Consider the following 15,117-nt stretch of genomic DNA (forward strand, 5'->3'; position numbering starts at 1 on the left):
CGACTTACCTGAAATTCAAGTTTTGCAAGGATGCACAGGAATGCAACCCTCACGTAATTTGGAGGACTGTTGTACTATTTTGTGTATTAATCAAGTTCGAGTAGAGTTTACCCCTGGTGTCTGCTGGTTCCTTTTGAATCTTAAGCTTCAAACACATGACAAGCCCCAGCTCAGCAAAGTTCTGAAGCAGACACCTAATTTTAAGCCTGTTAGGAGATGTCCAGGTTGCACCTACACTACAGCAATCTTTTGAAAGAAGTTCTTCCAGAAGAGATCTTCTGAAAAACTTCTTTTGAAAGATCACATTCACGCACACCAAAAAGCAGATCAAAACATTGATCCCCTCTTTCAATCGCGAGCATCCACACAGCCCCCCACTCATTTGAAAGAATGGGCTAGGGATTGAAAAATCAGGTGCCATGAGGACTGCTCTTTTGGGGGGGGGAAAAGAGTCTATGGAGCGTCTACATGCATTCCTTAATCTAGGGCTTCCTTTGGCCAGATATTTGCAAAGTACACATTATTATTTAAGATGCGTGCCACCAAAGGTCTTGGTGCCAGTCTGAAAACTCCAGGTCTGTGCCCTGAGGATCCTGCAATCTGGAAGGCTGAATCAGAGAGGCGGGGGAGTGAATATAGCTGGATGTGATTGGTTCCAGAAGGTTAAGAGAAGAAGCAGAGGGACTTCCTGGTTGCACAGTAGCAGAGTCACTTTGAAGCCACATTCACAGCACAATTATGGGCCGCAGAGCCCTCTGTAGATGGAAGGGACCTTTCTGCTCAGGTTTGGTTTTGCAGATGGACCAATGTCTTACCTGCTGGTGTCGCTGGGGGGAGCTGGGTGTTAAGTGATGCCTGGAATTGCATGCATATGTGTTTGCATTTGTAGCTGAGTCCTGCAAGCAGTCAGTAAGATGCAGTGTGGTCTCTTGGATACCTGGAGAGCATTTCGGGGAGCAGAAGGTTGCAAAGGGTGAGCATGGCAAAACACCTGGCTACACAGACACACTTGACTAATGGAGTCCTCCCTTCTAGTGGGTTTATAACGGAGCTGCTTGAAAACCCAATAGGATAAAACTTGGCAGGCGGGTTGTAAACACTGACACTGTGATTTATCATTATGTGGAAAAGACTGTAGTTTGATCCAATGTGAACCCATTCACAAAAAATAGATGGAGTGGTTTCATATGCTGGCTTCATAAAATAGCTTTTGGTCAAATGTTGCTGAATATACAGCTGCCATTTCCCAACAGTTTTATCCTCTTCATTGGCTGGCACTTCTTCAGTATTTTATTTTGTAGGAATGACAGGGGAAAGGCGCTATCTGTAAAATATTTGTATCATTTTAATGATAAAGGGCTGAGAACTCCTCTTGCCCCGGCTCTCATTTAAGTTATCAAGTGTCTGTGTGTTCTCCTTACTTAATAATTGTATTTACTATCTTTATGCCTAAGGACTAAACAGAAATGGGGCCCCCATGTTCTAGGTGCTGTGTCAGGTTCTACCTTCAGAGAAGCAAGCAGTCTCTCCTTGAAGAGGTAGGAGTATAAGGAAGTGTGTGAGTTGAGGGAATGCCAGAAGAGCAATAGAAATAGTCTCAGAGAGGGTAGCCACGTTATTCTGGATCTGCAAAATGAATGAGGACTCCTGTGGCACTAACTGACTTGGCCTTGTTAACCCTGGGCTTACGTAGTGTAGGGCTGCCTTCTTTTGATATGTGAGTACATTATATATCCTCCTACCTCAGTGACTTCCATCCCAGGCATCTGAAAACGTGATTTTTACCCACAAAAGCTTATGCCCAAATAAGTCCTGTTAGTGTAAAAGATGCCACAGTACTCCGTGTTTACTAATAGAAATAATGAAACAGCAGGAGAAAGTGATTTATGATGAAAGGTTAAAAGATGAGCAGCTGCAGGTAATCCCATAGGATGCAAGGTCTAAGGGAGGGGGGCAGTAATTTGTTCAGGTGGTTTAAAGGGGTCTGACTTCCATGATCAGGATGAAAGGTAAGAAGGAGAAAATATGCCTATCATAGTTTTGTGCTGCTGCTCTACCAGGTAGCGTCCGAGTGCCTGGTGTGTGAAATGAATAACAATAGTCTAATCCCCAGTGGACTTTGTGGAGTCTCTAGTGCTTCCCCGCTCCTTTTTGGAGTATGCTTAGAAGTACTGTATACTAAAGTAAGGCAGAGTATCAGGGCAAACTTCCTACTGGTGAGGAGTATTATAACAGAGAATATCTTCCAGAGCCAGAAACTTTATAGCTTAGAGTGTTAAAAAGGACTAGGCAAAGCCTTGGGGATATATTGTAAGCTAACAGTCCTGGACTGAGTGGCGGGTTCATTGGCATTTATACCTGCTGTGTAACTTTTGTTTTTCTTTTGGTACAATATCCTTAACCCTTGATAAAAATGGGCTTGTTTAGTATGGAGAAGAGGAGACTGAGGGAGAGGTGTCAGCTTGCAAGTGCATAAAAAGGTTGTTAGAAGGAGGAGTGTGAAAAATTATTCTCCTAGCCTTCTGACTGTAGGACAGGAAGCAATGGGCTTAAATTGTAGCAAGGGTAGTTTACATAGAATATTACGAAAAACTTCCTAACTGTCAAGGTAGTTAAGGACTGGAACAAATTGCTTGAAGAGGTGGAGGAATCCCTGTCCTGGTGGGGTTTTAAGAGCAGGTTAGACAAACACCTTTTAAGAATAGTCTTGTTATAAGAGAGTCCTGCCTTGAGTGCAGGGGATGTGACAAAATGACCTCTTGAAATCTCTGCCATTTCTGCACTTCCCTGATTCTGGGATTCTAAAAGTGAATGTTTGTTCCTCTCTGCAGGACAGACTGGGTTCCTTCCAAACCATGGCTTAGTGAATTCATCTGTGTTTGCAGGAGCCATCTTGTGTGATTCAAGATGGGAGGGTGATTGATAAACCCATAATTATCAGCTGCTGCTCTGCCAGCTATCTCAAGCAGCCAGAAGCCCATTAGGTCAAATAGTAAGTTCATCCTGTACAACCCAGGATTTAAAATCCAACCAGGGCAGTGTGTCTTCTCCATTCCCACTCTCAACCCTGCTCTCAGGTAATTTGCCATTCCTTTTAGACAACCAATGCACCAGGCCTGTCTGCTCAGCTTCTTTGGATGTAGTCCTGCAAAACTGTGAATGGGGAACATGCACATGGAAAGGACATTATATTTTTGCTTACTGTGCAAGGGGCAAACATTACTAACTGGCTGGCCATTGATTTTTTTTTTTTTTCCTTCCCTGCTGATCTGGATTTTGCTAGGTTGAGGTTCCTGGTTTGGGGCTATCTGAAGTGTTTACTGCATTAATTATTCAGGAGGAAAATATTTAACAGCGTGTCACTGCGCAGCAGAGAAGGCAGCAGCCGTGGAGAATTAAAAGCAGCATATATTTTGCAAAGAATAGAATTGATCGCTTTTGAAAGCTTCTTGTAGAGTGGCTGGCTGCCTCCCACCCCCCCTTAACTGTATGCTATATTGTAAAACTTCCATAAGAAATTCTTTCACTTTTTTCCGTGATTTTAAAATCGAGTTGAGCAAACCAATGGGGATGGCAGTGTCAGGTGGGTGATCTCTCTACCACTGAAGTATGGGATTTTGTGGTCTGAGAGTAAGATGTAGGTTCTCATCCTGGCTCTGCCACACTCTCTCTTTGGGGGGTCACTGCTCCCCTGGGCAGAGAGCTAGCCTAAGGGTTAAGCACCAGTTAAGTCGTCTGTGTGGGGTGAACTTTGCTCCATGAACTTGTAATTTAATTTGTCTGCATCTTAATTTCAAGCAAAATAAGTGCAACCTTTTTAATGCAAACTGCATGAACAATTTGTGCCATTTCCCTCATTCTACTCTCTTTGACTTTGGAACTCATTCTGGACTCAAAAGTAAATGGAAGAAGTCTAAATTTAGATTGGACCTACTGGGAGCATTTTTTTTTTACTTTCTTTTCTTTTAAGTTATGCATTAAAATCAGCCTCTAACTTGATTCTCCACTGAGCCTTGAATGATTTTAATGGCAAAGCATATCTCTCTGTACAGTCTATTTCAAACATATCAGGCTTTCCACTGAATCAGTGTGTATTAAAAGGCTTGTTTCATCTTCATAGTGACAAAACAGCCAGTGCATTATTGATAGCTCTAATAATAAACACAGTCTGGGTATCAGGGCAATTCATCATTCTGACACTTCCTTGGTGCCTTCCGCTGTCCTGCCCAAAGGGAGGAGCTTTCAGTAACAAGGAAACAGAACTCTCTCCCCCTCACCCCCCAGGCTTCAACAAATGAAAATCTATAAAAACAGTTCAAACCATCGCTTGGGGATTAGGATTTATGTTTTCTGCCCATTCATTGAAAACTTTGCTGCAGCAAATCTGTGCCTTTTTCTTAATTGTTTTCCTGAAAATTATAAAACCAGTCTGTACCTGAAGCAAGAGGGTCCTGGAGGAAGGAGAGTCTAGCAGGAAGAAAGTAGATGTTCTTTGATACCAGTTATCTGCTGAAAATAGCACATCTCTTGTTCAGACCATATTGTGGCAGGACTTGATGGCCAGTATGTTAGCTCATCCTCTCTCCATGCCCCAGGTTGTGTCAGAAATAAAGTGGTATAGTTGTTTGATACACATGCTTTGAAGGAAGAAGAAACCTTAGCAATAAATGTGCACCTGCTTGCATTTTCAGAAATCTGTACAGGTTGAACCTCTCTAGTCCTGCACCTTTAGGACTTCACTGGTGCTGAATTAGAGAATTTGCCAGACCACGAGAGGGTGAATGTTGTCTAGCACAGGGGTCTGCAACCAAAATAGGGAGAAGAGCTACTTCTTCAAATTCAGTTACAAAATCAATCCTTCAAGAGCCACAATGCAAGTGAATACAAGATGTTCCTTAGTAAATACTGTCAAACCGTGCTTTTCGTTACCCCTCTTTTAAGAACCATACACACACAATGATTTGTATGAGTTAGAAAGTTAAGTAACCCCCATCCCCAAGTGTAGCCCCTCTGAGCTCCAACCTTCCCCCACCCACCCCAGGATTAACTCACCTCAGTGTGTGCAGCTCGTTCACTGCTCCCTGCTGCCCTCTCAGCAGGCTGTGTGGCTCTGGCAGGAGCAGGCTGAGCCACCCCTCATCCCAGCTTTCTTGCTGGTTTAGCCTTCCCCCGTGTAGGACGCCTCCCTACTCTGCTGCAGCTTTTACTTCCAGGCTCCTTGCTGCTGCTGATGGCTCAGCGTCTCCAGAGACTGCCACTGCTTCAACAAACAAAACTAATGTCTTCAGCTGGTTTAATGGTGGGCAACTGAATTTAGTTTTTTGTTTGTGTTGGCAGCCTCCAGAGTCAGCTGCAGCAGCACGTGGAGCCGCAAGCGGCTCCTTAAAGAGCCGCATTTGGCTCTGGAGCTGCAGGTTGGCGACCCCTGGTCTAGCAGCATTGCCAACACTTCCACTGCTTACTGCATGCTTAGAAGACATTTCAGGGTAAATTACAACTAAGAAACAGCACAAAACACTGGGAGCCAGGACTGTTTCCAGCCACCAAACTTTATGGGATTGTGGGAAAGCTGGCTGCGCCCATAACTGGTTGTCCAGCTAACTAAAATCATGCCAGATTACAGATGTTTCCAGACGTGAGTGTGCTGGGCTAGAGAGGTTCAACCATACCTGTGACTCTCCAGTGTATTACCTGATTCAGGAGAGACAAGCAAAGCTTAAAAAAAGATCCACTATCAACAAAAGATGGGAAAGGCTAAGAGCTATATCTGATTTGCAAGCTCCTAGTTGCTGCTAATCTTGACCTGTAGGATTGAATTAGGTTGCATTTACATAGTCTTCTGTTCATGTAGTTTCGGCTTCTGGGAGGAAGTGAAAAACCATGAAGGAAGAAAAAGTGTGAAGAAACAGTACTGGAGCAGCAGGGAGAGAGTTAGATCTTGTTTATGATGAGCTACTTAATGTGTGGGCTGGAAAAATCCTTCAGCAGCACATGTTGCAAACTCATCTTAAAGCTGATGACAACCTGGCAAACAATAGACATGGTGATTAACTGTAACTAAGCTAGTGAAATCGAAGGGATCGCCACCTACTTAACACATACTTAATATTGCATGTTAATAATCCTGCTTATTTTGGGCTCTGAGCCAACAATGTATTTCAGCATTTGTTAACTGTTATGCCCGTGAGTAGATTCCTGTGTGAAATCCTGTCCCCACTGAAGTTAATGGGGAAACTTTTGACCCCCCCACCCATGGAAATAATCATGTATGTATCAATGAGGTCTTAAATTGTAAATTCTTAGTAAAATATGGAAAGATGCATCCTGACTAAGAGCTCCCAGTAAAAGGGCTCCTGATCAGTGTTCCTTGAGAGCTGAGTACTTGGGCGGTCACCCAGGAGAGATTTAGCTGCCATCCCACTGATTAGCAGAATGCCCGTAGCTGTCAGCGTGCTTTTCTATTGGTGGTTCACATCCTTACCTGTCCTGGTGCATATAAAAAAAGTATTCTGCCCATGGACAGAAAACATTAGAGGGAACATGACCCCTTGATCCTTACTGGAGATACTATAATACCAAAATTTAATATTCAGTGCATGTGCTGTTGGCTTCCCTTCTCTTTACCTGCCTTTCAGTTCTCGCTGTTTGTGGACAATGCTGGTTTTTTCCAGCAAAGATGGTAATCACCATATTTTCATCACCACCTCATTAGCCTTGATTTGGGTTTTGGATCTCTCCAGAGCTGGGAGTTGCTTTCTCCCTCCTGCCCCCACCCTGCCCCCGTGGCAGGTCAAGTGTGTAAGAATTTCCCGAGCAGATGCTGATAGTTATGCCAAGCTGAGGGGAAATGAGCTATTTTGTGATGCAGACATTTGAGCTCAGCAATGAAAGGATTCTGGAGGACAGTTTAGGGAGAGGGATTGATCTCCTAGACTTTGGGCACTGACATCCAGAAGGTGAACCACGAGGCTGGTGTACATTTGCCTAGTTCTTGATTTCAATGGCGCTATTGCCATTTATCCCAGCGGAGTAATGTGGTGCAGTGTTTGGTTCTTTGGAGATTTGTGTTCCGTCCTTGCTCCTGTACAGCTTCAATGTTCAGAAAGTGCTGACTTAAGTACTGGTGGCACGGTTGCTGCTTGCTTTGAGTGTGCAACTGAATGGAAGAAATCTGCATTTAAATCTATCCCATAAGCCACCACAGCTCGCTCAGCTCTCCCCCCTTCAGAACTACTGGACATGGTGAGAATACAGCTGCTATGTTTGGTTTGTTACAAGTTACACTGTAAAATACTTGAATAGTTAACTAGTTTGGATTTTTATTTTCACCTTGGGGGGGGCAAACTTTGTCAAGGCCACAGTAAATCATGGGAAGATGGGGCAATCATTTCCTCTGATGAGGGATTTATCATTTTTGCTTCAAATCTGAAGAGGTGGGTCTTACCCATGAAAGCTCATGACCTCATAAATAAAATGGTTTGTCTTAAAGATGCTACAGGACTGCTTGCTTTGTTCTGCGAAGATACACATTAACATGGCTATCCCACTGAGACTATTTAAACAGAGGAGCAATTCATATTAGTCTTGAGGCCACAAGGCATATGTACCATTCAGAACCCGCCTCCCTGCCCACTTTGGACATCAGATTGCAGCTTAAGTGGTACCCAGTCCAGCCTTGTGATGATGGCTGGGTCTGCCCAGGATTCCGTTGCACCTCTAGAGGGTAGTAAGTGGTTCTTCATTGGATGATGATCTGAAGCTGATCGCTTCATTGTCAATTTTACATGCTCTACCCTGCTGGTCAGTATCAGCTCTTCCAGCAGAGGAATAAACAAACCTTGGAACATCAAGTGTGTTTATTTCTGGCCTTTTAAAGAAAATGCCTGGAGGAGGGATTTTGTTTTCCTGAGAAGCTGGCTAAGCAGATCTCCCCAACAGACATGCCCTGGGTGTGAGCAGAGAGGAGTGGAGCTGGGTGTCTGAGGCATTGTCTTTGCTGCCCCTGACCAATTTCCACAGCTGCTTTGTGTCAGAACCGTACCATATCTCTGTGTCTGGAACCCATGTTTCCTTTGCGCTTGGCAGCTCAGAGGCCCCATTACGCAGATCTACTCTTCGTATTAACCAGGAGGGCTGTTGTCTGTAAAGCATTCCCAGTGGGTGCATTTAGATGTGGAACTTGCACCGTCTCCTTGCGGTGGGATGCTCTTGCTGTCAGCTGCTAGAATCAAACTTTCCTGGGCCAGATGTTGGGACATCCCCAATGAGTCATCCAAATATGTAGAACTTGAGCCTTCTGGTGGCTTCTGCCAGACTCCAGGGGCTTCCAGGCATACTTCGCTGCAAACCTGCTTCGTTTGGCTTTTTGATTCTCTGTAATCTCACTGTGTTGACCACTTGATTGACTCATATTTGTTGATTTGAAATCAAATATGAATTGTTCAGGTGCCATGGCAACAGGTACCCTATAAATAATTCTCTCTGTAAAATACCCTAAGGGGGGAGGAAGTTTTAATATACAGTGAGTTGTTTTCACTTTTGCTGTAACTGAATGCATGTTAATATTAGAATAATTGCACCACTTAACGTTCATTCAAGGATCTCAAGGCCCTTTAAATCCACAGTGGAGCCTCATAGCCTTGTGAAGCAGGCACTCTTATGTCACTTTTCTGATGCTGAGACATGAAGTGATTTGCATATGGTCCCACAGCAAATCAGTGGGGGAGTCGGAAATAAAAGGGAGGAGTTCAGCTCTAGTTCTCGTTGCTAAATTCCATCCGCTCCATGGTAGTGAGAATTAGATCCTAAAAAGGAGATGGATGTATGTGTTATGTAAGAGTGTGCGTGTGAGAGACAGAGAAGCAAAGATTATCTGAATTTAAAATGAGCACGTTAGTGTCTGTGACATGAAGGGAAATGTACACACAGGTGCTGCCTACTTGCTAGGGCCTACTCCAACTTCAGTAAACTTCAGGGGAAGTTGGATTGGGCCCATGTGGAGCATGAAGCAGTGCAAACTACAGAAGTTTTATATAGAGGAACAGAGGAAGAATAAACTCCCAGACTTGGCAGAATTTAAATATTTATTGCTAGAGAACAGATATAACAGTACAAGGGGTATTTCCTGCTAGTTGTCTCTACTCAGTCTGCTCCTGTCATGTAAGTTAAGCCCTGAAAAATTGTTCATAAATGGGAAAAACTTCCTCCTCTTAAGAACCCGAGTCCTATGTTGACCCACTAGTATTTTACTACTGAGAAGCTTCTTAATGTCAAACTGGTTTCTGACTGCAAGATTTTTCACAAGCCTTCCAAAGCTTGTCATTAATGCTTTTGTGTTTTCCAACTGGGTCAACATATAACCTGCTACCAAATGTTACAAAATACTTAAGTGCCCTCAACTCATGTTGGCTGAAACAATCAGCTCCTGAGAAGACCATGCCTCAGTTTGGTGGAAGTTTAGGGATACAAAACTTAGGGCTTGTTTACACTAAATAGTGGATCAGTGCTGCAGTGATTGATTTCACTGGGGGTCAATTTACTGCATTTGCTTATCTGTGATAAAGCAATCCCCAGGTGCTCTCCCACCAACTTGGATAGGTTAGATTGGGGCGAGAAGGGGAGGGGTAATGTAGTCAAGGCCTTTCTTTGCAAGTCTTCAGCTAAATATTCCTATTTCTCACCTCTGAAAGGGGTGGGAGAGAGAATTTAAAACTGGAATCCAGAGCATTCAGTATGACCCAGCAACCCTGCAATGGGCAGGTGAAGGAAGGGGTGTGGGGAATATGGTAGGTGTCACAGGTTTATTCCAGCTCTAATTTCTGTGGTGGTTTGAATTGCAGAGGGAGGAGGATTGAAAGGTGGGCAGATAGGGAGTAATACAGTTGCCTACAAGGTTTTCTTGAACCTAAGGAATCAGTTGAGCAGATTGGGACTCTCTTGTCTCTAACATGACAGCCCCTGACAAACTGAAAGGTCTAACCTGGCGAGCTGCTTGCAGCTTTCTAAGGTGGTGATCAAAACTGCCTCATTTTTTGTGTCTGCCTCGCTGAAATCATCCCGCCTGTTCTAAAATTATCTGCAGCAGCCAGAGGCACAGACTGATTCGTGCATTTCAAATGTCGGTAGGCAATCTGTCTGTCATGCTCCTACCACTGGGGTATCTGTTGTTCATGCTTTGGTAGCATCACGTAGAGGCTCCAGCCCAGGGTGTGGGGTCTTGTTCTGCTCAATGGCGTTGTGTGCTTCTGATCCCTTGCCTTGCCCCTCTCCAGATTGTCTTGGCACATAATTGGTTAAATAGCCACTGAGCCAAGCTAAAACTCAGCTCAGCTTGTTCTTACAGCTTTAATTCCAGGAAGGCAGTACGTGAATTAAGCCACACAAAGATCTCTACCTGGGCAAGCACTGTAAGCTGACTTTCTGTAGCAAAATATACTTTTAAATGCTTGAAGGATGACTCTGATTGCAATCCCTGCTTGTAAGAACGTCCTTACAAGACACCTGAGGGAGAACACCAGCTTCTAAGCTGGTGGTGTAAATCAGTTCCCTTCCACACACAACATGGATTTACACCCGCTCAGGGTCTACCCTAGAGAGGCTGAGAATTGGAGCCTGGTGCGAAAGCGTGCAAGAGGAAGTGGCTGGTCTCCTCTCTGCATGAACTGAGAGCAGGCAGGAAAGGAGTGGGGGAGGGAGGTGATGTGTTCTTACAGCCAGCTCCACAGTGCTTGCAGACAGGAGGAGATTAAACCACAGATGGTGAGTGAGTTTGAGAGTGAAGAGAGAAGAAACTCGTGCAGGTCCAACCCCCTCTGTTCTCCAGCAGCCTTGGCGGAGGGAGCTGGTTGGCTGAGGACAGGGTCACCCAGCAAGACCGTTTTCACAGCACAATCCCTTCGTTCAAGGCTGGATAACCAGCAGAAGGAGCCGTTGCCGACAAGGACAAGTGAAGCCGAGGATGTGAAATCGTTTCTGCTGCTGAACATACAGGAACTGGGTTGGGAAATCTCACTGCTGCTACTGCAGTGACAGCAATCAGATGGTTCCTTGCTCCCCTCGCTCCTGGGTGAGCCCCACATGTTCTGAGGGTCTCAAATCTGCTGCTGGTAGATGACCTTTGGCAGCACAGCATGAGCAGCGGGTACTGCAGCCTGGATGAAGAGCTCGAGGATTGTTTTTTCACAGCCAAGACCACCTTCTTCAGGAGTGCCCAGAGCAAAGCCCCAGCCAAGGTAATAGCTGTAAAACTACCGACAGGGCCATGTTGGGCGAAGGGTGGAGCATTCTCCGTACTATGAAGAAAAAAGAAAAAAGTCTGTGTGCATGTCTGTCTGCAGGTGTCAGGTTGTCAAAATCAGCTCATGATCACAGTCAGGGTCCCAGTCTGCTCTCATAACGATGGGAACGGGGTGCATTTTCTTATGTCTCTGACCCTCTGGCAAAGTAGAAGAGATGTCTTTTGCTCTCTTCTCACCTCTGTCTATTCTGCCCTTCCTTTTCCATGTCACCATAGGCAACCCCCACCCCCACCCCCAAGCCTCAAAAGATCCTCTTCTCAGCCATCCAGGATCTGGCTGAAACCCTTTCCCTTCCTAGCCCCCATAGGCATGAGAAACCTCAGGCTGAGAATGCTTCTGCCATTACATGCAACATAGGATACTGCAGCCGATTTAGATTCTTAAGGACAGGTTGCAGAGAGGGCAGGTTTTCTAAAGTTAATAGGCTCAATTCATCTGTGGTCTAGTTGTATTGACCTGGTTGGAATTGCACCAGAGCTAAATTTTGTCTAAGTATGTTTAAAAAGAGAGTGTTGTGTGGTGACCATTTTGTCCTGGCGACAAAACTATTAGCCATTCGGAACACTGATAGTGAATAGAATTGCTTATATTGATATGCATTTATTTAAAACCAACCCTCAAAGAATCTATAATCAACATCCAGTGCAGGTTGTAAATAATGAGGAGAGGAGAGAGCTTTAACAGAGCTAGAGGTTTTACACAGGAAAAAGAACCTTAAAAGATCTTTGATCTGCATGTTCTGTAGGAAGCACGAATTGGGTCACCATTTTCCTCTGCTGCTTCAGAAAAGTTTGATTTTGCCTGTGCTGTTGGCTTGAGAGAGGAAAGCACCATGGCACTGTCTGTAGCAGTTCTTCTTTTTTGCTTAAGAAAGATGTATTTTAAATTATCAAGGTGAAATTCCGCTGTAGGGAGCTGCCATATTTGCATGTCTGAAACTGCAAAGTTATAATCCGAAGCAGGTGCTTTTGGTCTCATCTTTCTCTTTGTCAAAAAAAAACAAAAAAAAAACAAACCAACCCTCTGAAAATGTTGATTTTAATTTACAAGTATCATCCAGTTGAGTGAATTGGTGTATGGGACAATCTATTATCCAGTAGTTCTCATTTTACTCATGTTAAATTTTTTTAGAAATATTCCCTGGGATTTAACGTCAGACATCCCCCATGAGTAATCTGTTGGGAGTTGACAGTTAGTAAACATTTGCTGATATTTTTCTGTCTTCCTCTTTTCTCATTCTCTCTTCTGAAGCAGGATATTGAAATGCAAGTTTTCAAAGGAGTCTGCTCTTTCATTCACTGCTTTATCCTGTCCTAAGATGTGCTCATGACTGTATCTGGGCTCGGTTCTAATGGGTGTCAACTGCACCGGTTTCTCCCCTGCATTCCTCTCTTCTTAACGGCATCAAACATGTTGGAAATTAAAATAAGTATATTTCAAAAGAAGTATATCTCAAGTGATCTGGTATTACAGCTTTCTTGCACTGTGGGAAGGAAATGTTTCATGTTTAAAACAGTATAGTGGGCTGGGCAAACCATTTTATAGGAGATATATATATATATATATATATATATACAGTTTAGCTTTACAATAGTGCTTTAGATGCAAATCCTCTGGAAGCTTGGTAGTTTTTTTTTTCTTTCTGGCAGTAAAAATAATTTAAGGCTCTTGGTCATATATGGAATGTGGGAGCAATTCAAAGTGCACTGTTACTTCTGTGTTTCTTGTTGTGAAGGGGTAATTAATAGGAATTACACATGCAAATTCTCAAACCTTTAAGGTTGGCTCTGGCTCCTGGAGTTCTGAAAGACAGACGCCAAATTGTGGCACGGAGCAGCTAGAAATAACATCCGAGCCCTAATATAGCCAAAATATGTTTTTCAACAGCAAATTGGTACTTGTGGGAACCTGATCACCTGAGGAGCTTCCCATTGCCTCATAGTTGGGGGTGTGGGTGGGGGGAAATGAATAGAGAACAGACTGAGAAGAACAGTTTTATATACTTACACAAACCCAGTGAGTTTTTGTCCCCTCCTATCTCTGATGTAAATGTGAATCATCAGAACTATATTCATCCTGGACCAGATGACACGCAGGCTGCTTGAGAGGCACAGGCTGGGTGGTGTGGGTGGAATGCTTTGCCCAAGCATCCTTGGAGATGACAGAGGGAAACAGGTGCAATCATTATTCAGCTTTGACACCAGCCCAGGCATTGATTTACAAAATGCTGGGACTGGGGGAGAAAGTAACTTAATTTTCTTACCGATATTGTCGTATCTCACCCCCCCTTTTGCTTCTAGTGAATGTAAAATATATGGCATTAGAGCGATCTATCTGATATTGTGTTTCTTAATACTGTTTTAGTTCCCTTAGGCTTTTTTTAAGAAGTTTTTAAAAAGTGATCCTGCAGTTTAGCAAACAGAGCCCTGCAATGCACATGCTGAGAGCATTGGGTTGGAGTGAAGGGTGGGGTACAGGTTGAGTAAGCCTTGCCAATGGAAGGAAAGAGGACCAAAGGGGGCAACTATCCCAGGGCCTGGCAGTTCAAAAGGGGCCAGGGTTCCTGGTGGCTGCTACTGTGGCAAGCAGAGCCCCATGCTTTTTAAATCACCGCTGGCTCACCATGGGCTAGTGTGGGGTGGATGAGGTTGAGGCAGAGGTGGCTGCGATCAGAGAACCTGCCTGGGCTGGATTAACTATTCTGGAGGCCTGGGGCTATGAGACATTGGGGGAGAGCCTACATACAACTCTTTTTCTAATTTAAAATAGAACAATCACACCTGTGGCGGGAAGCTCAATGCTTCCCCGAGGATTCAGCGTGGGACAAAAAATGGGTGGGGGTCATGGGAAGGTGCCCTAGGCTGGGGCAGAGGGCTGTGGGGTAGGGAGGAGGGGAAGTGCGCTGGCTGGGGGGGTTGGCTCTGGTCTGTGGCTGGGGAGGGAGGGGTTTGGAGAGCAGGAGGGGGAGCTGCAAGCTGGGGCCAAGGGTTTTGGAGTGCAGGAAGAGTCTTGAGGCAGGGGTTAGGGTGTGGGAGGGGGCTCAGGGCTGAGGCAGAGGGTAGGAGTGCAGACCACTTACCTCAGACGGCTCCCGTTTGCTGGCACAGCTGGGCTGAGGCAGGCTCCCTGCCTGACCTCACCCTACACAATTCCTCAAAGTTGCTATGGGCATGTCCTTGGCTGCAGTCTGTGGGGATGGCTCTGTGTGCTGCCCTTGCCTGCAAGCACTGACCCTGCAGCTCTTGTTGGCCATGAGTCCTGGCCAGGGGGAGCTGTGGTGGCAGTTGGCGGACAAACAGAGCTTCCCTCCTTGTTAGCTCTGAGCCAGTGCTCAGAACTCCAGCCCAATGGGGGGAACAGCCGTGTGCAGAGTCACCTCTCTTCTCTTCACCAGGCAGGGCCAGATTAATGTCGCAAGGGCATAAGTGGCTGCAGCCCAGAACCCCACGCTAAGAGGGGGTTCTAAGATCTGCATTATGAGCACTCTGGTGGTCTTCGGCATTCAGCATTCAGAGCTCAGCTCCCTGGCTGGCCACTTTCTTACCAGTATAGCATACGAGGGTGCACCAGCCTACTTTAACCTCCAGCTGGGACAACAGCAGTATCACCCCAGCAGGCGGGGGCTGGGAGGTACACTCATCCCAGACCAGGCAGATAACTGAATTTTTGATTTAACCTGACACTCTGATTTTTTTTGGTTCTTTGTCTTCTGGTGGCCCTAATCTGTCATTACCAGAAGTGGGAAGAAGCACCCCAGAAGTCACTTGAGTAAAAGTACAGCTGCTTGGAGGAGGTGCACTTAAGTACAAAACACCACTAT

The 15,117-nt window shown here is 45.0% G+C and overlaps 1 protein-coding gene across 3 annotated transcripts in view; it reads left to right on the forward strand.

The window, feature by feature from the left end:
* RASSF5 (Ras association domain family member 5) overlaps positions 1 to 15,117 on the forward strand; it is a 96,253-nt gene that overhangs the window by 31,359 nt on the left and 49,777 nt on the right. The window contains exon 1 of one of the 3 annotated variants that reach the window (XM_074977727.1): positions 11,052 to 11,231. The exons of the other annotated variants lie outside the window; for them this stretch is intronic. Within the exon in view, the coding sequence (XP_074833828.1) occupies positions 11,130 to 11,231 (102 nt within the window). The 5' untranslated portion in view covers positions 11,052 to 11,129. Of the gene's footprint in view, positions 1 to 11,051; positions 11,232 to 15,117 lie in introns of those variants that run through there. 3 annotated transcript variants of the gene reach the window in all.

Source organism: Carettochelys insculpta, chromosome 26 (assembly GCF_033958435.1).
Source record: "Carettochelys insculpta isolate YL-2023 chromosome 26, ASM3395843v1, whole genome shotgun sequence".
Classification (NCBI taxonomy): domain Eukaryota; kingdom Metazoa; phylum Chordata; order Testudines; family Carettochelyidae; genus Carettochelys; species Carettochelys insculpta.